Genomic DNA, 26,167 nt, shown 5'->3' with positions numbered 1-26,167 from the left:
TTCAATTAGTTATTAGACTGTCCCTGATGTATGCATGCAGGAAAGGCTGGCCTGTCCAAATGTGAGAAGGGGACAACTTCAGAAGTATTATCAGAAACGTGGAATTGTAAATTGTAGTTCACTTCCTTTCATTTGTACATCTTGTTATTTGGTGTTCTTTCAGCCTAGATTTCCCTAAACTCGTCAATTCTGCTTGTCTGTTCCATCACTTCTTTTTGTTTTTACCACCCTTGGGACTCACAATAGATACCACGTCTCTTTTGGTCAGATGATCCTTATTTACTCTCTCCTTATCTGTTCTGATTCATGTCTTAGGACTTAGTTTTCACTTTTTTATTGAACAATATATTTACTGAGATCTTCCTACGAGGCAGGCACTGACCTAGGCTCTTGAGATACACTAGTCCACAGACTCACAAAGTAGCCCTTGAAACTCAGAGTAAGCAGGAAATATAAACATTTCTTCATTTTAGTTGTTATAAAAAGTAGAAAAGAAAAAAGGCAGTTTCTACCACAGAGAACACCATCAAGGTTTCAGCAAGGTCACTGTGGTCTAAGTGAGCATTTCCTGAGGACACGAGATCAGTGTTTGGGATCTAGAGGGTGAATAGGGTTGGCCAGGTGAAAGTAATATGGCATGTGAAAATCCTGAAGTAGAAAGGAGCATGGTGTTGGTCAAAAAAACTTGAACAAATTAGTGAGCAATGGAAGAGCTATGAAAGAGATCAGAGCAGTGGACAGTGACCCAACTGCTGTATCCCCCTGTACTCTTATGGACCCTACACCATAGGGGACAACTCAGCCCAGAAAACTTTCTGCACTGAGACATAATGTCAGGTTCATCAATATCTCTTTGGAAGCAAAAGCTTAAAATGTTGTGAATTCTCAATATATACCTTTGATTAACTTGTTAATTATTGATGCTATTTTAAAGTAGAAGCTGAAATCAGATTTCTGTGCTTTTAGTAGGAGAAATTGAAGTAAAGGGGACCAGGAAGCACATACCTTAGGTGGGAAAGTGTTGGATGGAGCTGATGAGGTCTGGGGAGGTCCCATGGCTGTGGACACACTGGCTCCTACAGGACACGGAGACTGAGGTTGCTCCTTCGACACCTTACTCCTTTTGGTCCCATCCTTTCCTTTGGCTGTGCTTTTTCTTTTCTGAAAGTAGTTTGATTTTCCTGTTATTCAGTTTCGGTGTCAAATGAAGTAGAGCACATTTTCATTCCTGGGAAGTTGGCTGATTATACCTATCAATGTGTTTCATGGAAACTTGAGTGGGCTCTGTCCATGCCTGGCCAGTTGTAAGAGGTGGACATTTATGGTTTCTTTAAACAAAGGAAGCAGAGAAAGACATACAAATCATTTTATTTCTCTAATGGCCTCTGTTCATGAATGTGCCGACTTAGAAGTAGAAAAACTAGGGTTTTACAAACTTGGGTAAAGTATTTTCCTATCTGATTCTCAAGTTAACACTCGCCTACTGGAAATGAAGATACATTTAGGAAATATATATAAATATGTATATATTTACATTATGTTTACTAAAGTTTTTGGCATGCTATCTTGCCCAAAGAAGATCATCAATTATTAGGCATTTTGCTGAATCTTAAAGTTGATGGGAAACTCATGAAGCCATCATCATAGTCTGATGGAGAGCTTGAGTTCAAGAGCTTAGCAGAGCTTCCTCTGTGGGACGTGACACCTGTTCCTCTTCCTCAATCTTACCTGAGGTCCAGGGGTCACCTCTGCTCCACATGTGCCTGTGAAGGGCGCAAGTGTAGAAGGACCCTCTTCTTTTTGCTTGCTCTTTTTTGAGGGGGTTGTTCCTTTTTCTGGTGTGGACTTAACTTTTTTTGCAACTATTGCAGAAAAAAAAAAAAAAAGGACATGTCAACCCAGAGCTGATGGTCTCAGAGAGCTGAAGCAGTTTCTCTACTAATCCCTCCTGGCTCCTGCTGGAAGCTCAGGTGTGCTCCACTGCATTAGCCCATCCTGGCCTCTATCTCATGCTCCTGTACTCACCCCCACGCATGCCCTGTGCACTGAGCACATCCTTCCTGTCCTCTGAACTCTATGTGATTAGTCAAGACCTTTCCCCATCCTGTCCTCCTATCATTTCCTTTTAAAAACTGAATGTGCTTATGATGCTGACATCTTGCTCGTGTTCTGCAGATATTCTATTCAAATTACAGAAACCAGTGAATGGAAATGTGGTACAGGGTTGTGAGGGGAGATATGGTGATTTTGGACTTTGACTTTTTAAAACATTTATATATATCTATATATCATTTTTTTTAAAAGTCAGTGACTTTACAACAGATAAGTTTTTCACACTTCTTAGAGGTAGAGTTGTATTTAAGTACTACCTCTTTTTTATTATAAGGGGTGATGATGGGTTAAACAGTCTCAATGAGACAGATACATTTTTGGTTAAACATACATATTTCTAATATACACTGCAAATTTTGAAATTTTATTTGGTGATTACCTGGTCTTTCTAATGTATTAGAAATCTCAGTCTCTCACCAACTCTCTCTCACTTTTGTTTTTTTCCCTGCATCCCAAATACACCCTCTAAAATACCACAATCTGCATTAGAATTGGAATGCTCTAAGTTGTTAACTTGTTGGCGTGTGAAGTCCCAACACTGCCAAGGCCACAGTCACAAATTGTGACAGGGATGTATCCATTGTGTCCAAGATGAGGTCCTAGTCAAGGTTGAGGAGGGTTGGGAAGAGTGACAGGGAGGTAGTAGTGTTCCCTGTCCCCTGTTACCTTTCGACTCTTTAAGAGTTTCAACAAGTCCTTGGAATGCTGGTATATCTTTGCAGAGTTGTATAAGTTTGTCCACACCGGCGTCACGGGGGAACCTTTTTACCATCAAGTTAGCAATCTTTACTTTGTCATATTCTTCTTGCATTTTATCACTCAGCTTGATGATGTCGGACAGTAAGAACTTAATCATTTTAAACTGATCAACGTCGAGTTCGTCTAATACTTTAAGTAGAATAATCTTCCCGCGTTGATTTCCCATCTCTAAAGACATAGGTGAGCATACAAGAGAAAAGTGGCATATAATGGCACACATGTATACAGACAATTTAAATGACTGCTTATACCTACCTGAGTGAGGAGCCCATATGAAACTGTTTTCCATGGATGTGTGTGGCAAAAAGGGACTTGATGACCAGATACGTCACTGTGGACATTGGGTCGTGAGCTGCCACATTAGGGATGTGTATGAAATTCATCCTGTTTAATAGGTGAGGGTGGTTGAGTTGAGTGGAGGTGCGTGTCGTGGAAGGAGGACTTGAAACATGGAAATGCTAGTGTTTGGGGCATGGGCTGTGCAGTGCCAGAGTTTCTGGTTCCTTATCCCACCCTCTGTTGGAGCTGGAGCCCACCACCCAATGTCTGCCTGTTGGTTATTGACTCTTCCCACTGTGACTAAACTGGTTTCTGTTTATTTATTTTTTTATTTTTTTTCTGTTTAAATTGTCTGCAGCCTCCTACTTTTTAAGAATATGCTTCTGAGTTCCAAGCTGGGTTCTCAATCTGAGTCCCCTCGTCTTTTTCACAGTTAGCATCCCGTCTGCCTTGCTCTGGGACTGTCTTCTGTGCCCTCCACATACTTAATATTTTGCCAAACATCTTCATGTTCCCTCTTATAGGGACACAGCATATATTGGCTGGAATTATTTCATTAGCTGTTTAATATTTTTTTTTAGGCTTGATTTATCTAATTTGTTCTTTTCACAGAGGCAGTTGTCTCTATAATGATTTGTTTATATATAATTATAAGCCATTATAAAATAAGGGTTATTCATTTAACCAAGAGAGATAGTTATTAAAAGATTTAAAGGTGATAAAGTTATATGGGTGACTTTAACCCTTTTAAAGTTTAGTTTCTTAGTTAGTCAAAACTTCATAAAGAGAGTATAGGGATTATTTGATAAAGTATAAAATTTATTTTTTTAGGTCAGTTATCAAAATTAAAGAAAAACCCTTTGTAGTGATAATTTAAATTAAAAAGGAAACATGTTATAGGATCAAAATGAGTATATTATATTATTTTATTAAGAGTAAATTAATATTGATAGAAATGTTTGTTTTAGTCAAAATTTGAATCTGTTTCTTTTGCAGTTTATAAAAGGTGAATAAAATTTTTTGTTATTTTTATTAATATTATGACAATTTAGTTTAAAAGAGAAAACCAAATTTTATTATATTAGTGTATTAATGATAGTTAATTTTAATAAAATTTTATAAATAAATTTATTTAATTTTAACCAATTTGATTATAAGTTAAGACTTTTATGAAACTTTTATAACTTTTAATTTTTATATTTATTTAATTTTTAATGATTATTTATATATTGAATAAGTAGTTTTAAAAACTAATAAATTAAACAAAATTATTTTTAACAAAATTAATATTCATGCTTTATAACATTTTTATTAAAAATTTTTGTATAGAATTGCTTTTTTATCTAGAAGTTTTAATTATATATGTTAATCATAATGTCACACTTAGTAAAACCTAGGAAGTTAAAGTAATTTTGAATTATTAGTTATTAATCTTATTAGTATTTTTAAATATAAAGATAAGATATTAAGGTATAAGCTTAAATTTATGTTTAAGTATTAATGTTTCAGTATTTTATAAATGACTTAGATATTTTATAATTATCTTTTTTTAACTTAGTATAATGACTTTAACATTTTAAATTATATGAAAACTATTTGTATTTATTTTTATATTTATTTGTTTATTTATTTTAGCAGTTTATTTAGATTTTAGCTATTAGTTTAAGTTATTTTTTGTTAATTACTTTTATATTTTGTAAATTATATGTAACAGAACAGGGATTAAATTATAAACATATAAATTTTATCAAGAAAAAATAAATATTTTAATAAGACTTATTTTAAGCAAATATAATATCGCTTTTAAATTTTATAAACATAGTAGTTATTTTAGAATATTTTGTTTAAAGGTATTAGTTAATTAGATCTTTTTAAAACATTATATCTTTAAATAAAATCTATTGACAACATAGGGCTTAAAGTGTCCTTACCCCCTAAAGTTTGGGAGTAAAGGCCACTGCTTTTATAAAGGCTTGCTGAAAATTTATTGACATTAAGATTAATAGGATTGGTCTGACTCGAGGAAGGAGGGGCTGCATCAGCAATATACTTAACATTTGTACCTTCATAATATGCTGAAATAGAAAAAATGCGAAAAAAAGATTAATAGGATTAATATGAGAAAGAATTAAAACTTATATATGGACACCTTTAGAATGAACATTTAAAGAAGTATGGACAGCTGTGTAGAAATCTGATTGAACAAAAAGGGTATGAGCTAATTTTAACAAGCTTAGTGGCAAAACTAGCAAGGCTTTTTATATTTAGATTTCGATTGGCCTCTTGAGTGTGAATTTTTTTTGTAGTGGGGGGTTGTAGGGCAAGGCCCTTTTTGGTATGGGGTTTTGTAGTAAAACAAAGTAAAAATAAAGTAGGTCAGATAATTATTTTATGGCCATTTTATACAGAATAATTTTAGGTTTTATGGTTAGCTTTAGGGAAGAATTGGTATAAGAGTCAGGCAAGGTCAGAAAATTTTGTTTTTGGAGGCTTTATTTTAAGTTAGTTTTTTGAATCTTATTAACATAAGATCACCTGACTATAGACTGAGGAAAAAAAAAACTTTTAGCACCAAATTGTTAGCACCTCACATAATGATACACAGTGGTAACATGTTTTTTATATGGGGATCAAGATTAAGCTGTTTTAAAAAAACAATTTAAATAGTCTTGAAACAATTTTTGAATTTTTTGGGGGTGTAAACTTTAGTATATGCAATATTTATAAAGAGTAAGACTGTTTTGAGATTTTTGTGGATTTTAACTATCATTTATTTTGTATTTTAAAATAAATTATTATACAAAAATTAATAATTTAGAAAATTTTTTAGGCAAAACTTTGTTATAGAATATAATGTATATATAGCTGGCTAGCTTGTAAAGAATAGGACAAAAATGGACAAGACCAAGGGAAAATTAAAGCTTTTAATTTAAGTTATTTTAACTACAAATTTTAGGACAATTTTGAATTTCTAACAGTATTGTTAATATTAGATGATAGTGAGTTAGAAACATCTTTTGTGTATCTCTTCACAGGCATTGAATTGGTGGAAGTAAACTATATCTATAGGTAGGATTAAAAGAACAAAACCAAAATGTTTTTATAAACCTTTGACTATTAAGTTTGATTTTTGCTCTATTTGGTGTTTTATTTATTTTAATTTGCTGACAGTTAGGCACATTTGCATTTTTATCTTAAAGTTAAACACATAGGTATTTTTGTTGGTAACTCAGATTTAGTGATTATCATTAGACTAAATATTAAATTTATTTTATTTATCAAAAATCATATATTATTTTGTCTTTGGCTGAGTTATGTTTTTATAACCTTTATATTAAATGTTGACATCTCAAGAACATAAAAATGTTTAGTAAACCCAGGCAAAAACAGATGTATGCTGACAATTTGAAAGCATTTTTATTATTATTTTACTAATAACATCTTTTTATTTTTTTAGTAATAATATAGCTTATGTATTAAAGATTATTAAATTTATGTGAAGCATTTGGGTTTAATTTATGAGGGCTCATTTAATTTTAAGACAGTCTGGAACTATATAAGCGCAAACATGTAATACATGGACATATATAAAACATACCTAAACTTATACACTTATATATATGTTTTAATATGTGTTTTAATAGATTTTAGAATAGATTTTAATAGATTTTATCTTAGAATTCTAGCTACACAAACTCACCAGTCGTTAAAAGACATCTAGATCCAAATTTTTTTTGATGAGGCTGGAACTTGTTTACATGGCAAATTTTAGTTGCCCTGATAGGTATCCTAATCAGGCCTGTGGATCAAAGTGTTGGGAAAGGCAGTTTTTATGGCAGTTTGATTTTTTAAAAAATCTTTACCCCCCCCCCCTTTTTGTTAGTTTAAAATGAGTTTTTAATGTTTGCATTTTAGCTAGACTGGCTGCAGGATCTCTAGGTAGCCTTTCAATTGTAAATATCGTAAACAATGAGTTATCTTAACATCAATAGAAAAAGCTAGCAGGTTTTAGAGTAGCCAGAAAAGAAGAGAGAGGGAAATAGCTTGTAGCATTTTAATAGTGGTAGGTCGACCATTTTAGCTCTGAAATTTTTTTTTTTTTTTTTTTTTTTTTTTTTTTTTTAAGACAGAGTCTCGCTTTGTTGTCCAGGCTAGGGTGAGTGCCGTGACGTCAGCCTAGCTCACAGCAACCTCAAACTCCTGGGCTCGAGCGATCCTTCTGCCTCAGCCTCCCGAGTAGCTGGGACTACAGGCATGCGCCACCATGCCCGGCTAATTTTATATATATATATATCAGTTGGCCAATTAATTTCTTTCTATTTATAGTAGAGACGGGGTCTCGCTCTTGCTCAGGCTGGTTTCGAACTCCTGACCTTGAGCAATCCGCCCGCCTCGGCCTCCCAGAGAGCTAGGATTACAGGCGTGAGCCACCGCGCCCGGCCTGAAATTTTTTTTGATGTAATTTGCCCTTTTGTAAAAACTTGTGCACAAGAATTAGTTATAACCAATTGGAGCCCTAGAAAACCTGGCATGCCTTTGAATCTTTTGATTTACAAAAATAGTTGCAAGTAGAGGCACCGCAAACCAACTGGGGTGCCTAATAGGGGTCAGTCATTTTCTTTGTCTTTCTTTGTTTTTAAAGGATTTTTTATTTTATTTTTTTATAGAAAAGCTCATTGAGATTAATTTTAGCATAAAAAGACAACTGAGAAGACCCTTTAGAATGCATCTCTAAACCTAAGTTAGGATCTCAAACAATTTTTAGGAAAAGAACAAGCTCAGAGTAAACCAAGACCATTAACAAAAATGGGAGGCCCTGAGCTCAAGAGGACTCACCAGTTCCCGCCAAAAGAGCAGCTTGAAGGTGGGGGTGGGGTGGGGGTGGTCAATGGGCCCGTGCTGGTATCTTAGCTCCAGGTTTGGGCAACTCCTTCAGGAGTCCTAAGTCTTCTCTGAGATCCTGCTGACTACACCAAAATTATGGACAGAAAAATCTAAATTTTGAAATATTTGAAAGAAGTTTATTTTGAGCCAAATTTGAGGACCATGACCTGGAGCCACTCCCAAGAAGCCTTAAGCAAGGGGACTTGCTGTGGCTGAGTTATAGTTTAGTTTTATACATTTCAGGGAGTTAGGGGTTACAGGTAAAGTCATAAATCAATACATGGGAAGCATACATTGGCTTGGCCCAAAAAGGTGGGACATTTCTAACCAACCTTCATGTTGGTTAAACACATGAAGCTTTGTTTAAAGGTAAGGAAATGTTTTAACATAAGGAGCCGTTATCAGAGATAAGCCCCCCAGACATAGATTTGTTGTGTAAATTGAGGACCTACAGGATTGTCTTCCATGCTCTTAGGCCTGTTAATGGGTTATAAAGGATGTCTCTAAGAAGGGAGGGGGGCATGATGAGGCATATTTGACCTCCTTCCTGTTGGCAGACAATTTAGTTTTAGGATATTCTTTTGGCCATGAGGGGGTCCATTTAGTCAGCCGGTGGGGGTGAGCCTTAAAATTTTATTTTAGTTCACAGGTAGAATGGAGCCAAAGTAAGTTAAACATACTTATGAAAATATTAACATACTACTCATTGGATCTGTGCTTGTGACACTGAGAAATTTCTACTCTGAGTGTTTATTGGTTTTCATGTTTTGTAAAATTGGAATAATACCATAAGATACAGCTTTATGTCCAGATGTGATTTTTACTTAATATTATTTCACGACTCTTTCACACCACTCTCCTGTCTTTTACCCAGGCCCCATCACAGCCACAGAGTTCCCGCGCACCCTCCAGCCAGGACAAGCAAAGCCTTTTTTCAAATTACAACTTATATTAATAGACACTCAGAAAATTAATTTTAAAATCTGCAATGGTCAAAATGCATTTCCACTTTCTCAGGCCCTTCTAAGTAAGTGAAGGATTAGAATCAAGCAACTGCAGTTTTCAGTTTCCTGAGTGCAGCTGACATCAGCCCTACTCCCCTTCCCCCACAGCTGGAAGAACCAATACTGATTTCTTCCCTGTGATCTAGTGGATTTCAAGGAAGAATCCAGATCTCCTCTGCAAGTAATACCTATAGGACTCACCTCACTGCAAATTTCTTCAACAGTAGTCTAGATCTTGAGGTTTTCAGAAATGCAGGAATCAATGCTTGTTTTCAGTAGAGAGAGAAATCAGTAAAAAAAGCTCTCAGAAACTGAGCTGCAGGATGTTGTAATCTCCTGAAATGCTAAGAAAACAAAGTATTTCTAAAGACAACAAGGAAAAAAAATGCCCTGGTTAGAGTCACTTGATAACTTGACTAACGCTGGCTGTTTCATACTTTACAATGGCTCCAGGCAGAAAGGAGTTGTGAAACAATGTTGAGACTCCACCCATCAATGTTTTTAGCTTTCGATTCTGATTTTCTTCGTCAGGGAAAATTACCAGCTTCCTTCCTGTAATTATCTTTACCAAAATAAAAAGAGAGAAGGCAAAGAGTGCAGTGCTGATTAGAAATTACTTAATGGGTACAATATATATTATTTGGGTGATAGGCACAGTAAAAGCTCTGAATTCATCACTGTGCAACATATCCATGTGAAAACAATTACACTTATAATTCATAAATTTGCACACACACAAAATTTTTTTTTTCTTTACAAATGCCAATAGCTGAAAGAATTTCCGGCATTAGAACTTTCTTATGGAGCAGTCTCACATGTGGGTCATTAGAGACCTTTATTCCCTTGAATGAGCCTCAAAGGTAAGAGAAGCAAAATGAGGCACCCAGCCAGGTCTCCCTCTTTTCCTTTATACTGAATGGGGAGGCAGGAGGAGATCTCAGTTGAAGCATCTATTGCTACCGGTACTCGACTGTTAAGGCAACTGTTAAGGCAACGTGTACAGCTAGTGTTACAGCTCTTGACTGGGGAAAGAACCCAGCGGTGGGAGAACAGTCACAGTCCTTATTCTTCTGGCAGGCTCAACCCAGCAAGTCTTATGCAGCTCTCTTCATGTCTTCCGATCTTCTGCCCCCCTTTCCTTGTTCTCCTCCTGCTTTTATACCCTTGGTAGGGCTCAAGAAACATCCAATCAACTACAAGCTTTAACATCCAATCAGCAACAGTGGGATTCAAAAATTACCCAATCAGAATCATGTGAGCAGCCGCAGCCGCATGACAGGAGGCTGCCGAGCATCAATTGCGGCCTGGACAGCTGACGTCAGGGCACAGGGCTCAGGCGGCGCATGCGCCCCAGGGCCTGGGGCGTTTCTAGCGCTGGGGCCCCTCCCCAGCAGCGTGCCCTTCAACTGGCCACGCACAGCGCCAGCCTGCAGAGATGAGGAGCCATGGGGAGGAGGCAAGCGGCCTCCTCCTGGCCCCTGACATTTTCCGTGTCATGACTGCACCTCCTGGATGGGGGAATGTGTGCTATGAAATCACTATCGATTTAAATACTACCTGAAACATTCACCCAGTTATTAGTTGACAAACCTGGGACTTGCCAGATCAGAAAATCATGATGAACATGTAAATCTTTCCCCCGTTATATTTAAGGGAGTTTGACACTAGCTGTCCCCTTGCCCATGACCAGGCTACTTTAACTCAATGATTAAATTCCTGATTGCTCTTACTGTCTGCATTACTAATGGATAAAAACAAGTGGATAGTAAGCTCGTATCATGAAAACATTGAAGCTTGGACATTCCTGGAAGTGTATTGAATTTCTGGCAGGGTAAAGAGCCTGCTAAACACTTCGATTAGCAGTGTTTTTTGCTCTTGTAAGGATTATGGGCGCCCTTCAGGGCACTGTGACTCCCAGATGTCAATTAAAGGGCACCAGCCAGCAGATGGTGTTGTGCTAAACCACTATCTGATGCGGAAACAGGATATGGCCATGACTGTTAAAAGGAGCCCAGAGACCCTGCAGAGCTCTCATCTGTGGGTGAGAAAACAGAATTTCTACTCCCCTCCCCCTTTGTGGCTTCTTAGTTGAGACACTCTTTTAGAAACAAGTCCAAATGACAAAAGAAAAGCATGCAAACATATATTAATGCCTGCTGTACTCATCACATGGGAGAGGCCTCAGTTCAAAAGTATTAATATTTCTCTCTCCAGGCAGCCTCTTGGGTGCTGTGTTCAAATAGTATTCAACAAAGAGCCAGGAAGCTACGTAGTGAGAAGACAAAGGACAGAGCTATATCAGTCTTTTAAAAGGTGGGAAAATGTGAGAAAATAGTAAAGTCGGTTTCTAGAGTCCTCAGGTGCCTGGTGCTGCCTTCTCTGGGCCGATGGGCAAGTGCTGTCCCTAGTAAGGGGGGCTTTATGTCCTGCCACCAGGAAAGCAGGGGCTGAGGCAGAGTGTCCCTCTGCGTTTTCAGTGTCTTTAACTTAAAAATGCCCAATGTTTTGGGAAGAAATATTTTGGTTTCCTTCCCAGATAACACAGACAAATGATGTGAGGCCACATCCAGAGCAGAATAACGCTGACTGTCTCATTCCAAAGTAGGGTCATGGCAGAAGACTTGAAGTCTGCATGTGAAACCTTATGAATATCTTTTCCAAAGTAGGAATAAGTCAAGAAGAAGCAGGGAGGATTTGTGGAGTGATGGCCACGAGCATTTTTGGATATTCATAGTTTCCTTTTACAGGCGTTAGGTTGCTGTTAATAAGAATGTACAGAGGTGGTCTTAAGGTACTTGGTAGGGATGTTAGAGTAGGGATATTAGATATTAGGGCTCAATACAGAGGTCAGAGGGCAGGGACACATGGCAGGAATGACTGTGTTTCAGGACATTTTTCTGCCTCTTTACTTGCAATCCTTTCATGTGTGGCAACTTCCTCAATTAGGACTTCAGCATACAGCACACAAATTGCTATCACCAGTAAAGAGAATTCAGAAAAATGCTCCATAATCCATAGGTGGATTGTGCAGATGCAATTTTAATAGACGAAGCAAAGAAATGCTTAAAAAATTGGGCATTTTTCCTGTCTCTGAGACGGTGGCCAATTATTCATTTGTGCCGTCACACAGAAAGCTCACTGATAGAACACACAAGAACACTTGACACGAGGGAACATGTCTGGATACACCTGCATGACTTTTAAACATCTCAAGTACTAACTCCCAGTGTCATTCAAGGTCTCCGGGAAAATTTCCCACCATGGTGATGTCCTGTACAAGATATTGGCAAATTATTGTCTATGGGACAATGCTAACATGGCCACCATCTGCTTCTGTAAATAAAGTTTTATTGAAATACAGCTGTATTTACTCACTTATGCATTGTCAATGTCTGTGCCATGGTGTATCTGTGGAGTTGACAAGCTACAGGAGGATTCATCTGGGCTGCAGAGCCTAAGGATTTTACTACATGGCTCTTCATAGAAAACGTTTGTCACCCAGTGCCCAGCCATCAGTCTAAGAGACAGCAGAAAGATTGTAAGGAGAAAAGCAAGAGTAGTAGAAGAGCAATCACATCAATAAACCATAGTTAGAGCTTTTAAGGTCCATTGTAGGCCTATGGATAAAGGCTTTTGAGAAGGTTTGTGGTCTCTGAGACGAAAATGTAAATGAAGAGTGTTAAAGACTTTCACCAACTGATTATCCCTAAGGGTAAGAAAGAAACCTAATTAGTATGAGAGCTTCAGTTAGCAAAATTGATTTATAGATATATAGAGTCATTAGCTACTTGCACAAGGAAATAGGTGTTTCCTTCTCGAGAAACAGGAAAGGGTGATTGCATTTTAAATGTTAAACCAATCTTACATCCCTGAGATAAAACATATTTTTTCATGATGCATTAGCATTTATTTACATATTGATAGGCTTGTTTTTAAAATATTTAAAAAAATTTTTCACATTTATTTTTGTTAGCGGATTGTCCTTTTTTCCTTTTTGTGTAATATCTTTATTTAATTTTTGCATGACAGTAAACCTGCATTTCTAAAAGAGTATGTTTAGGATTGTTAATATTTTCTCTTCAGATATTTGATAGAATTCATCAAGTATCTATTCCAAAAACTTTCATGATGGAAAGATTTTTGGTTATGAATTGATTTTCTTTAATAGATATAGACATATTCAGATGTTTTTTTTTTTTTTTTTTTTTTTGAGACAGAGTCTCGCTTTGTTGTCCAGGCTAGAGTGAGTGCCGTGGCGTCAGCCTAGCTCACAGCAACCTCAAACTCCTGGGCTGCAGTGATCCTTCTGCCTCAGCCTCCCGAGTAGCTGGGACTACAGGCATGCGCCACTATGCCCGGCTAATTTTTTTATATATATATCAGTTGGCCAATTAATTTCTTTCTATTTATAGTAGAGACGGGGTCTCGCTCTTGCTCAGGCTGGTTTTGAACTCCTGACCTTGAGCAATCCGCCCGCCTCGGCCTCCCAAGAGCTAGGATTACAGGCGTGAGCCACAGCGCCCGGCCAGATGTTTTATTTTTTTATGAGACAGTTTTGGTAAGTTGTACATTATAAGAATTTCATCCATTATGTCTAAGTAACTAAATTTCCTGGCATAACATTGTTCACAATATTCTTTTATTATCCTTTTAATATATGTATTATCCGTAGTGTCATTTTCTTTTTACATTCCTGTTATTGGTCATTTATATTATCTTTTCTTATTGTTCTTGCTTAGTCTTGGTAGAATAAAAAATATTTTTTGTAGACTAAATTTTTTTTTTTTTTTTTTTTTTTTGAGACAGAGTCTCGCTTTGTTGCCCAGGCTAGAGTGAGTGCCGTGGCGTCAGCCTAGCTCACAGCAACCTCAAACTCCTGGGCTCAAGCAATCCTTCTGCCTCAGCCTCCCGAGTAGCTGGGACTACAGGCATGCGCCACCATGCCCGGCTAATTTTATATACATATTAGTTGGCCAATTAATTTCTTTCTATTTATAGTAGAGACGGGGTCTCGCTCTTGCTCAGGCTGGTTTCGAACTCTTGACCTCGAGCAATCCGCCCGCCTCAGCCTCCCAGAGTGCTAGGATAGACTAAATTTTTTTTTTTTAGTAGACCAGATAAGTTTTAAAATTCATAAGAGACTGAAATCCTCAGGTGCAGGAAGCTCAGATAACATCAAGCATGATAAAGATAAAAGGATCACATCTGGGTATATCATATTCAAAGTGCAGGCAAAAAAGAAAAAGGGAAATCTTGTTAGAAGTCAGAGAAAATTAAAACATTTTATTATATAGAAATGATTTCAAGAATTACTGTGGACTTCCTGTTGGAAACATTGCAAACAGGAAGAAGATGAAAAGGGTGAAGTGAAATATTTAAAAGATTGAAAGAAAAGACATACCGACCCAGAATTCTATATATAGAAGAATTGCCATTGAAAAGTGAAGGAGAAATAAAGATGTTTCAGACATGCGAAAACTATGAATTTGTTGTCATCAGGCAAGCCTTGCAAGACCTGTTAAAAATCTTTTGGGAAAAGAAAAATGATGTAGAATAGAAATTTAGATCTACGTGGAGAAAAGAAGAGCATCAGAGAAGGCATATATGAAGATAAGATAAATTTCAAAAATTTTTCATATTATTAATTGATTTAAATGATAACTGTTTCATTAAAGTAATAGTAAGAACAATGTGTTCAATAATTAAAGTGTATAGGTAAATGATAGGAGTGATACAAATGTCATACGGAAAGAGATGAAAGAATTGGGAATTCTTGGTTATAAGGTATTATTTGTGAAGCAATACAGTCTTATTTGAAGGTAGATTTAGAATATATTTTGGAAACATTCAGGCAACTACTAAACAATCTAATAAGAAGTACAGTTCATATGCTAAGAGAGGAAAGAAAAATCATAAAATCACCAGTTAAAACTATAAAAGGCAGAAAAAGAGGAGGCAAAGAAAAAAAGAACACATACAACGAATGGAATACAGTTAGAAAAATGGTAGATATTAAACTATATCAGTAACCATGGAAGAGCCCTGATTTGTAGCATTTGCCAATTGCAATGGTGTAACTATCACCACTTCTGTTGATTTTATGTCAAATGTTAAACAACCAGCTAGAAAAAATACAGAATATTTAACAATCAGTTCTTTCTAATTTCTAGCTGGGAAATGAGTGGGCTTCAGCACACATCTGCTTTCAGTTCATCTGCCTGCTTCCTGTGTCTCTTACCCATTCCTCAGGATAATTGCCAGAACATACATATGTGTGTGTGTGTATATATGTTATATATATTTTTTCTATATCTGTGTGTATACACATACATGTATGTGTATATATGTTATGTGTATATTTATTAAAATGTTAAAGTGGTCAGGCATTCTTTTGCATAAAATCTTTTAATTATGTACTTATTTTTTATTAATACACAAAGAAGCTTCCATTTCTCTTTATGATAAAAGGCAGCTTACTATTTTGACCTCTCTGGCCTTGTTTTTCCTTTTCTATACCTTTCTACATATACAAGTTTCATTTGTACATTATTATTTATGCCACTTCTCACTATTATTTGTTGGTGACATTTCTTTGATCAGCATTTTGTACTTAATCTTAGTAAGAACAATAGTACCTATTGCATATTGATTTCTCATGATGCACTGGGACTGAGATAAGTAATGTATGTGCATTATGTCACTTGATTTTCAAATCAACCCTATGAAGAAAAGTTTCCTCTTTTTAAAGAAGACTATTATCTTAGTTTGGTCTGCCATAACAAATATCATAGATTGGGTGGCTTAAATAACAGGCATTTCTCCTGGTTCTGGATGCTGGGGGGCCCAAGGTCAAGGTGCTGGCTAATTTAGTTTCTGATATTGGCCCTCTTCCTGGTTTGCAGATTGCCATATTCCTGGTTGGCCCTCACCTAGTGGACAAAGAGGAGAAAGAGAGAGAGAGAGAGAGAGAGAGAGAGAGAGAGAGAGAGAGAGAGAGAGAGAGAGAGAGATCTCTGATCCCTCTTCTTATAAAGGCACTAACTAATCCCATGCTGAGAGAGAGAGAGAGAGAGAGAAAGAGAGAGAGAGAGAGAGATCTCTGATCCCTCTTCTTATAAAGGCACTAACTAATCCCATGCTGAGGACCCTGACCTCATATAACCTAATCACATTCTGAAGGCCCTATTTCCAAATGCCATTGCATTGGGGGTTAGGGTCTCATCATATGAATTTGGGCAACACAATCCTGTGTACAGCAACCATTTAAGCTATTTTCCCTATATTATCTGACTCGTGGGTGTTGGAGCCAGATTCAAACCAGTTCTATCTTATTCCATGGCCCATGCTGTTCACTGCTAAGCAAAACTGCTTCCTGACTTACTAATTCCTATAAATATTTTATTATTTAGAAAAACATTTATGTACTTTTAAGCTTATATGACTGTCACATCCTCCATTAAGTCTTAACAAAATTCTCCACTTACAATATTAGTGCAAGAGCATTGTTCGGATTCACAAACTTCCTGCTGTGGCTGTGGCATTGTTTGGATGCACAGACTTCCTGCCGAACATGTGTGGTGAACCCTTCGTAATGCCCTGTTGTCAGTAGCTTTAGGTTTGCGGTGCTCTGGAGGGTGCCGTTTATACCATGGCAGCATTTTTCACTGTCAGGGCTCTCGCAGGGAGCATGCTTGAGAGAAACTCAGAGATCAGGGTGGCTTGTCTTTAGTGGCTCACGCCTGTAATCCTAGCACTCTGGGAGGCCGAGGCGGGTGGATTGCTCAAGGTCAGGAGTTTGAAACCAGCCTGAGCAAGAGCGAGGACTCCCCCCCACCCCGTCTCTACTAAAAATAGAAAGAAATTAATTGGCAAACTAAAAAAATATATAGAAAAAATTAGCTGGGCACGGTGGCACATGCCTGTAGTCCCAGCTACTCGTGAGGCTGAGGCAGGAGGATTGCTTGAGCCTGGGAGTTTGAGGTTGCTGTGAGCTAGGCTGACGCCACGGCACTCTAGCCCGGGCAACAGAGTGAGACTGTGTCTAAATTTATATATATATATATATATCTCCTTTTTCTAGAACATCCTGGTCTCCTTGAATTGCATCAGAACACTTTAAATGAGGGGGAGGTTATTTAATCTATAAGAAAAAGTGCTGAAGGCATGGGTAGGGCTCATTCACAAACCGTCAGGTCCTGGGGTGCTCTGGCCTGGGGTACCATACACAGTGATCACCTGTGGGTGCTTAGCCTTCAGTTGATTTGACTTCTTAGCAAGGTGACCAGTTCAGCCCGACACAGGAAAGTCCTTTTTCCAGTTAATCAGATTCATACATGAGAATATTAATAGGAAGAGTGATATGCAGCCTGTCAAGGAGTCGAATGAACACAGGACCTGCATGAAAAGAATTATACGAGTACTCAGAGAGACATAATAGGACAATATATTGTATGATATCATTTTCAGAAAAATTATGTATGTGCTTACCTAAGAGAAAATTGGAGAGTATATAGAGAAAATGTGGCATATGGATTTTGGAACTTCTGGTCGTTTAAAGTTAATTATTTCAGTTGGATTGGCTGTTTGTTTGCATTTAGTACTTATTCTGAAATAATCTGGTATTAAGAAAAAAATGTAGTATAAGAAAAAAATGTAGCATAAGTAAAAAGAATAGATTGTGTTCTATTTGTGGCTGATGTTGTAGTTTTGCTTGTAGCCGTGTATTATCTATCCCTTTCTTTATATAACAAAGTAATACAAATCATTTATTTTTGGAATAAATAAAACTCATTGGAGTTCCATTAGTTACTGTACTGTACCTGTTGCACGCATACAGCAAAGGTTGGCCGCAAAACAGGTGTCACTTCCTTGACTGATGATCCCTATTGGTCCTGCCCTTAGCTGTGCCAATTCACATCTTAGGGCACAGTTTTCATTGAGCATTATATTTTTCTAATCAGTTTTGAGCCATAGGCCAGCAAGGACATAATTATTCAAAAATCATCATCACTGACGGCTTCTAATCCTTTCAGCAGAACAATTTGTCTTATATTCATTCACCATCTCTCAAGTTGTAGATGAGCCTACAAAAATACGGCACACAGTTGTCACACACATACACAGACAACTTAAGAAACAAGATGTGCCTGTGTGAGTGGCCCACATGAAAGCGTTGTACATGGATGTGTGTGACAAAGAGAAACTTAATGACCACACGTGTCACTGTGGAGATTGGCTCGAGAACTGTCTCATTAGGAATATCTATGAAATTCTTTCCTTTTAATGAGGATAGTGACTTGGGTCCAGGTGGGTGTGTTGGTGGAAGGTGCAGAAGCAGGCAGTTGTTGCAGTGTTTAGGGGGTGGTCTGTGCTGTATCAAGGTCTCTGGTTCCTCCCTTGATCCATTATTGGGACTGGAGCTCATCGCTCAATGCCTATCTCTTGGTTTCTGACTCTTCCAACGTCCACTGTGACTGAAGTGCCTATGTGTGAATGGGCTGCGGCCTCCCACATTTACGAGTAACCTGCTGAGGCGCTGCAGTTCTGTACTTGGGTCCCGACCCTAATCCCCTTGGCTCTCTCCTAACCAGCTCTCACTAGCATCCTGTCTCCCTTGGTTTTATGAGCTGGATTGTGTGCACCCTAAATTTTTATGTTGAAATCCTATACCTGAACCTGTGACTGTATTTGGAGATAAGATCTTTAAAGAGGTAGTTAAGGCTAAAAGAGGTCAATAGAGCGGTTCCTTATGCAACATCCTTGGTATAAGAAGAGGAGACTAGGTCACAGACACACACCAAGGGAGGACCACATGAGGGCACAGGGAGAACTTGGCTATCTACATGCCAAGGAGGAGCCCTCAGAAAAAAATCAATCCTGCTGATACCTCGATTTTGGACTTCTGACCTCCAGAACTGTGAGCAAATAAATGTCTGGTATTTAAGTCACTCAGACTATGGTACTTTGCTATAGAAGCTTGAGCAAACTAAGACACTTGCCAGACCATGTTCTCTGTGTCCTATATATGCATACCATATTCTAGCGCAGAATCACGGCATTTATTGACCAGGCTTCTTTCCATGGTTGCTTTGCTTTCTTCCTTCTAGGCTTCATATCTCTCATCAGTTCTTCTTTAGAGCTGGTTCTTTATATAAACCCATGGTTCTACCCTGCTTGATAACCTTCGTAGTCCTCCTTCAGTTTTTTTTAGGAAACATTTCTTGCTCCTTGGTTTGGCATGGAAGGCCTTATATAGTCTCTCACACTTTGCACTTCCCATTTCTTATACTTAAGTTGAAGAAATATAGAGCCCCACCTTGATTTCTCAGGTCTTTTATTGAAAGGTAGAAAGAGATAATACATGGTCCGTGTTAATCCAATAAAATGTAATTTGAAATTACACAAATATGCAAATATATTCAGCTGAAACCAGTCATGGAAAACTTGCATTGAATATTTTTACACAGAATCAGTCATCCCCTTATATCCATGTAGGATTGTTTGTAGGACCCCAACAGAAACCAAAATCCCCACAGATGCTCTAAGTCCCTTATATAAAGTGGCGTAATATTTGCATATAGCCTATCCACATCCTCACATATACTTTAAATTGTCTCTAGATTTCTTATGATGCATAACACAATGTGAATGTTGTATAAATCATTGTTATGCTGTATTTTAGGGGATAATGACAAGAATGAAAGTCTGTACATGTTAGTACAGAGGCAATCATATTTTTTTCCTGAGTATTTTCCATCTGCAGTTGGTTTAACCCATGGATGTGGAACCCATAGGTATGGAGGCTGACTGTATAGTGTCCTGAACTCTTTTTTTTTTTTTTTTTTTTTTTTTGAGACAGAGTCTCACTTTGTTGCCCAGGCTAGAGTGAGTGCCATGGCGTCGGCCTGGCTCACAGCAACCTCAATCTCCGGGGCTCAGCGATCCTACTGCCTCAGCCTCCCGAGTAGCTGGGACTACAGGCATGCGCCACCATGCCCGGCTAATTTTTTTCTGTATGTATTAGTTGGCCAATTAATTTTCTTTCTATTTATAGTAGAGATGGGGTCTCGCTCTTGCTCAGGCTGGTTTCGAACTCCTGACCTCGAGCAATCCACCCGCCTCGGCCTCCCAAAGTGCTAGGATTACAGGCGTGAGCCACCACGCCCGGCCCTGAACTCTTAATATAATAGATTATATGAGAATCATTATTTGTGAAAAATGACACTGTTATTAATATGGCATCCCCCTCCTCCAATATCTTCTCTCAACATACTTATTTAGGAAGCAGAATATGAGTGTTAAGAGTTTAGACTTTGGAGTTCAGAAGATCTGGTCCTGGAACATAATATTTTGGGTAATGAGTACAATGTATTTAACAAGGAAATAAATTAGTACTTTGTAAGATTCGATGGAAAATTCTCCTACAAGGAGATAGGGTGGGATTAAGAGCTAGAAAATATAAAATAAAATAAAAGATGTACAAGATAATGGAGTCCAGGTTAAGGTATCAATGTCCATATATTACATGCTGCAAATGGAGACAATCTAAAATGAGAATGAGAGATTATTGGAAGATATAATGAGACAAATTTCTTGGGATTAAGATAAAAGTGCTTAGGTTGAGTAGGCCTATGAAGTGCCAAATAGGAGAGCAGAAGAAAAACCCACACCAAGATACAATGTAGGAAAAGTGAAGAATTTCAAAGCCAAAGCAGAAAATCTGAAAGCTTCCAGGGATACAAAGGCTGAAGAATGAGATTCTCAATAGCAAAACTGCATGTAGAAGGAAAGTGGAATAATTTTCAGTAGCACTTATTCTAAATCCATATCTGTGCTTTTGAAACCTGAAAGTTTTAACATACGTGTGCATGTGTGTGTATGTATGTGTGTGTGTGTTCGTGGGTGAATTAGGTATTAGAAAAATTAATAGCAAAATAAAAACTGACCTGAGGTGACAGGAATCTATGGATAACTCTTTTAAAGCCCTGCTTTAGTGTGAATGTTGTTTTGCTGCAGAAGTATCAATGCATTTGGTTTGGGAGTCCTTACCTGGACCCTACTGTGCCATCTATGTAGCACCACACACATACAGACTGCATAGATTAAATAACCTTTTTAAAGTAACCCAAATTCTGAACTCTAAACCAGATGAGACCCCAGGGTTTCAGAAAGGTTACCTATGTATCTTGAAGGAAAAATCATTGTGAAGCTAGAATTTTATATCTAGCCAAAATGACATTCACACGTGTAGGCTTAAAAACAATTCTATATTGACCAACGCAATTCACATCAGAAGATCTGAAAAGCAATCACACCCATCAAGCACTCTTCTGGAAATAGTATTCAATAAGAAAGTAAACAAAGAGAGCCAAGAAATGCTGCAGAATAAATGATAAGTATGAGTCAATGACTAACTTGATTAGATCTTTCTATGCCTGAAAAATGAACAGGGCCTTCACTAAAGAGAAATAAAGAGGAAGTAGAGCAACATATTTGGGTGAATGCAGTATGAAAAGAGAATATGTATTTACTAAGTTACTTGTCCTTAAGGAGAAGATAGATATATTTTTTTTCAAGAGAATTAAATCATTTATTGGTTACACATGACAATGGTTGATACTCAAGCTTGATGGGTTGATTCCCATCTATAGTTTTATCTGGTACCATTATTCAATTTAGCTATATTGCATAGGATATGCCAACAATCATCTTTATAACCAGTAATTCCATGATTTTCCTTGTTTGGCCCCTTTTTATGGTGAACTTCAGGTCACAGCAGTAACCGTCAGTTTAACTACACCAAGGTTTCTGAAGACAATGGCTTCTCCACCCAAGCAGGTTGTAAATGAATTTCAAATAGAATCTAGCATCACCTTGAAAGAATTCTATCTTCACACTTTTGGAGAAGTTTCCCCAAATGGCTTCAGAGTAGACTAACTTTACACAGCACATTAAAAAAAAAAAAGAAAGACACATAGGAGTATACTAAACACCATGTATTTGAATAACTGTGTTGGTGAAACTGAGAAATTTGCAATGTCTGGGCATCTTTTCTTGTTTTGTAAAATTGAGATCAAACCATATGATTTAAGCTTTATGTCCAGATTTTTTTTCCTTTTTTGTTCTTTCTTCTTTTCTATTCTATTCTTTCTTTTTCTAATTAATTAATTTATTTTTTATTTCAGCATATTACTTGCCCGATAACCAATGAATGTTACTATTATATGTGCACATAAGTGCTGACCAGTAAATACCAATTTGATGGTCAGTACATGTGGTGTTTGTTTTTCCATTCTTGTGATACTTCACTTAGTAGAATGGGCTCCAGCTCTATCCAGGATAATACAAGAGGTGCTATATCACCATTGTTTTTGTGGCTGAGTAGAACTCCATGGTATACATGTACCATATTTTATTAATCCACTCATGTATTGATGGACACTTGGGTTGTTTCCACATCTTTGCGATTGTGAATTGTGCTGCTATAAACATTCTAGTACAGATGTCTTTTTTATAGAACGTCTTTTGTTCCTTTGGGTAGATACTCAGTAATGGTATTGCTGGATCAAATGGTAGTTCTACTTGTAGCTCGTTATGATATCTCCATATTGCTTTCCAAAGATGTTGTACTAGTTTGCCATCCCATCAGCAGGGTATGAGTGTTGCTATCTCTCCACATCCATGCCAACATTTATTGTTTTGAAACTTTTTGATAAAAGCCATTCTCATTGGAGTCAAGTGATATCTCATTGTGGCTGAGGAACTGTTTGAACTTTGGGGGTCAATTGGATACTCTTTTTCCCCTCAGGATCGCTAATTTTTTGTTTTTATTTTGTGTTTTTGTTTCCTGCTGCTAATTTTTAAAATGTATATCTTTGAACATTGCCAGACTACTCAACAGACAGACTCAATTGATGCATTAGATACTTTTATCAAACAGAAACTGTTTTCTTTTCTGGAAAGGAATGTGAGATGTGATATTTCAGAGTATCAAAATAGCCATTATGAAGGTCCTTAGGCAATGTTATACATACTTCACTGTTTATTATTATATTCTTAGCACATTTTAGTGCTTAGGACATCTAGCAGTTTATCAAGTCCTGACTTTTTTATTCCCATTGAATTTTCTTGGAGAAAAATTTAAAATACATGAATGTAAACTGCTATTTTAATACAGAAATCTAAACTTGAATTTTAGAAAATTAGATTTTAGAAAATTAAATTTTAGAAAATTTTAGAAAATCTGGTAGCAATATATTAAACACATTTCAAAGGAAACAAAAATAAAAGCAAAGATAATGTAGTTCAAAATAACGTATATCTGCATATATATATAGAGAGATACCTATCTTTCTGTCTACCACATCTGAATATGTTTGAGACTACTATTAACCAAATAATTTAGTACAATCCAATTGGATGAATTCAATCAAAATGGTCAAAATAAAATGAAAATTGAATTCTTCTTGGCTCCAGAGAAATAGTAACAAAAATACTATAAATAATAATGATAGCTATTATCCTGCATGTATTTGTTTTTAACATATCACTCTTTATAACATTCTTTAAAACATCAATAATAAATATTAGTAGTGTCAAGTAATATTAATAGCTAATACTTATTTTTCACTTGTTCTGTGTTATGCAGTATTCTAAGCACTTGCATAGAGTAACCCATTTAATATTCATTATAACGTACAAAGTCCTACTTTTAAAATATATTCCTTTTACACTGAGATGATAAAACTAAGATGTAGATAAAGTAATAATAACTTCTTCAAAGTCACAAGTATGTAGTGTCACTGAAATATAAACCTTAACCTCTTCAACAGATCTTATTTTCTTAATTACTATGTTTTATAACCTATAGTTGATTTGACTGCTTATATAATATGATGCTTAAATAATGTTTATATAAAAGTATTAAAATTAAAGTTCTTAAAACATTTTAATGGTTTAAACATATATTTCCTTTCTATATTTTACCCATCTGTGAAAGTCTAGACTAGTTGTCCTTGCCATTTTAATTAAACATGCATGTGAAGAACTGGGATAACAGACACAAAGTTATCTGTGTGAAAGTAAATGAGGTACATGTTACTTTTATGGTTTAGCTTGTAAGAGTAACACCCACAATGAAATGTGCCTATAAGCTAGCATTAGTCTGCAGATACAGTAAACATCTTCTGAGGGCGTAGAAGCTTCTTAATTGCAATCTTCATGTCCTTATTTCTCAAGCTATAGATGATAGGGTTGAAAAAGGGAGCAAGAACTGCAAACATCAGTGCAATGGCTGTGTCCAAAAATGGTGGGAAAGAGGCAGAGAAACGCAGGTACATGAGGGACACACTGCCATAGAACATCAGGAAGATAGCGAGATGGGCTGCACAAGTAGAAAAGGCCTTCTGGCGACCTTCGACAGAGGGAATCTTCAGGATCACAGTGATGATTCTGATATAAGAGAGGGCAATAATCAGGACAGAGAGGATGATGGCCACCGCATGAATCACATCCTCAATCAGAATCATGGACGTGTCTGTACAGGCCAAGCGCAGCACAGGTTCGAAGTCACAGAATATCTGATGGATTTGGTTGGGTCCACAGAAGGGCAGAGTGGAAATCCAGGCAATCTCTGGGAGCAACACAAGAAAGCCAAAGACGCAGGAGCCTGCAGACAGCTGAGCACAGAGCCGAGGGGTCATGATGGTCGGGTAGCGCAGAGGGTTACAGATGGCAACATACCTGTCAATAGCCATGGTGGTCAGCAAAATCCCCTCCGAATTTCCCAGGGAATGGAAGAAGTACATCTGCAAGAGGCAGCCAACCATGGAGATGGTCCTCTGCTTACTGACGAGGTTAGAGAGCATTTTGGGAATTGTGGCGGTGGTGTACCAGATCTCCAGAAACGAAAAAATGCTGATGAAATTATACATGGGATTGTGGAGACGGGGGTCCATCCTGACTGCAAAAAACACAATGAGATTCCCAATAACAATGAATATGTAGATAATGAACAGCGGGATGAAGAAGAGGAGGCTACCATCTTCCAACTGGGGGAATCCAGAGAAGAGAAACTCTGTGACTGTAGTGGTTTGGTTACTTCTCACCATGATCTCAGCAGCCTTAACTGTTCTGGGTGGAGAGACACAGCTCACTTCCTAGATGAAATTGAAAAAGTCAGTTATATTAGCTTACATAAGAGTCACACGAAAATATGCTTTAAGTAAATAATGTATTTCTCTTTGTTCATAGATTATTTAAATATTCATTTAGTGTCTACTATGTGCCAAACACAGCTGTGAGTTTGCTGAATTCAGCAGTGGAGAAAGTATCTCTGCATTTGTGAAGCTCATATAAAGAATGCCATGTTTATAATTATATAAACTAAAATAAGGTTATAGAGTAGTAATAATTGTCCTTTATAGTAATTGGCAAAATTGTTTTGAATCACATGCCAGATAAATATTCTAATAGTTCTTAACTACAGATTAGACAAAATTTTACTTCTCTTCTCTATATAATTATCGTAAAGTTGTATTCTGCATTTTCCTGAATTTTCCCAGTTTCCAGTTCTGCTGTTTTATTACACCACTGAGTAACATCCAATGTAGATAAAGAAGAGGGTAAAATTTTCAGACACAAATATCCTGATGAAGCCTTGGTAGGAAATTACTCGCAGCAGTAGAAAAAGAATAAGCTAATAGAAATTGACCAGCACAGAAAGAAGGGACCAGGGAGAAATTTAGCAGTGCCAGATTTTGTGTTTTTTTAATCAGAGAAGCAGAGATTCTTTTTTTTTTTTTTTTTTTTTTTTTTTTTGAGACAGAGTCTCGTTTTGTTGCCCAGGCTAGAGTGAGTGCCATGGCGTCAGCCTAGCTCACAGCAACCTCCAACTCCTGGGCTCCAGCGATCCTTCTGCCTCAGCCTCCCGAGTAGCTGGGACTACAGGCATGTGCCACCATGCCCGGCTAATTTTTTTATATATATATCAGTTGGCCAATTAATTTCTTTCTATTTATAGTAGAGACGGGGTCTCGCTCTTGCTCAGGCTGGTTTTGAACTCCTGACCTTGAGCAATCCGCCCGCCTCGGCCTCCCAGAGAGCTAGGATTACAGGCATGAGCCACCGCG

General features: G+C 37.2%; 2 protein-coding genes across 2 annotated transcripts in view; both read right to left on the bottom strand.

The window, feature by feature from the left end:
- Window positions 1-10,172, bottom strand: part of LOC105864482 (gamma-interferon-inducible protein 16-like) — a 64,631-nt gene extending 54,459 nt beyond the window's left edge. Inside the window, exons 1-4 of the mRNA XM_012752381.3 lie at window positions 9,240-10,172; window positions 2,779-3,039; window positions 1,729-1,862; window positions 1,006-1,161 (exon numbers count right to left, since the gene is read on the bottom strand). Of these exons, the coding sequence (XP_012607835.2) occupies window positions 1,006-1,161; window positions 1,729-1,862; window positions 2,779-3,037 (549 nt within the window). The 5' untranslated portion in view covers window positions 3,038-3,039; window positions 9,240-10,172. The remainder of the gene's footprint in view (window positions 1-1,005; window positions 1,162-1,728; window positions 1,863-2,778; window positions 3,040-9,239) is intronic.
- A 14,024-nt stretch (window positions 10,173-24,196) lies between these two features.
- Window positions 24,197-25,147, bottom strand: LOC142861087 (olfactory receptor 6K3-like). The gene has a single exon (XM_075993078.1). The coding sequence runs from the start codon at window positions 25,145-25,147 to the stop codon at window positions 24,197-24,199; it is 951 nt and encodes a 316-aa protein (XP_075849193.1).
- Between the last annotated feature and the right edge of the window lie 1,020 nt (window positions 25,148-26,167).

This window comes from Microcebus murinus, chromosome 2, assembly GCF_040939455.1.
Source record: "Microcebus murinus isolate Inina chromosome 2, M.murinus_Inina_mat1.0, whole genome shotgun sequence".
NCBI classification, from domain to species: Eukaryota; Metazoa; Chordata; class Mammalia; order Primates; family Cheirogaleidae; genus Microcebus; species Microcebus murinus.
Note: the sequence above shows the minus strand (reverse complement) of the source record. Positions and strands in the feature narration are given on the sequence as shown.

Coding starts and splice junctions, on each gene's coding strand:
- LOC142861087 (XM_075993078.1), bottom strand. CDS start 25,147: ATGGTGAGAAGTAACCAAACCACTACAGTCACAGAGTTTCTCTTCTCT.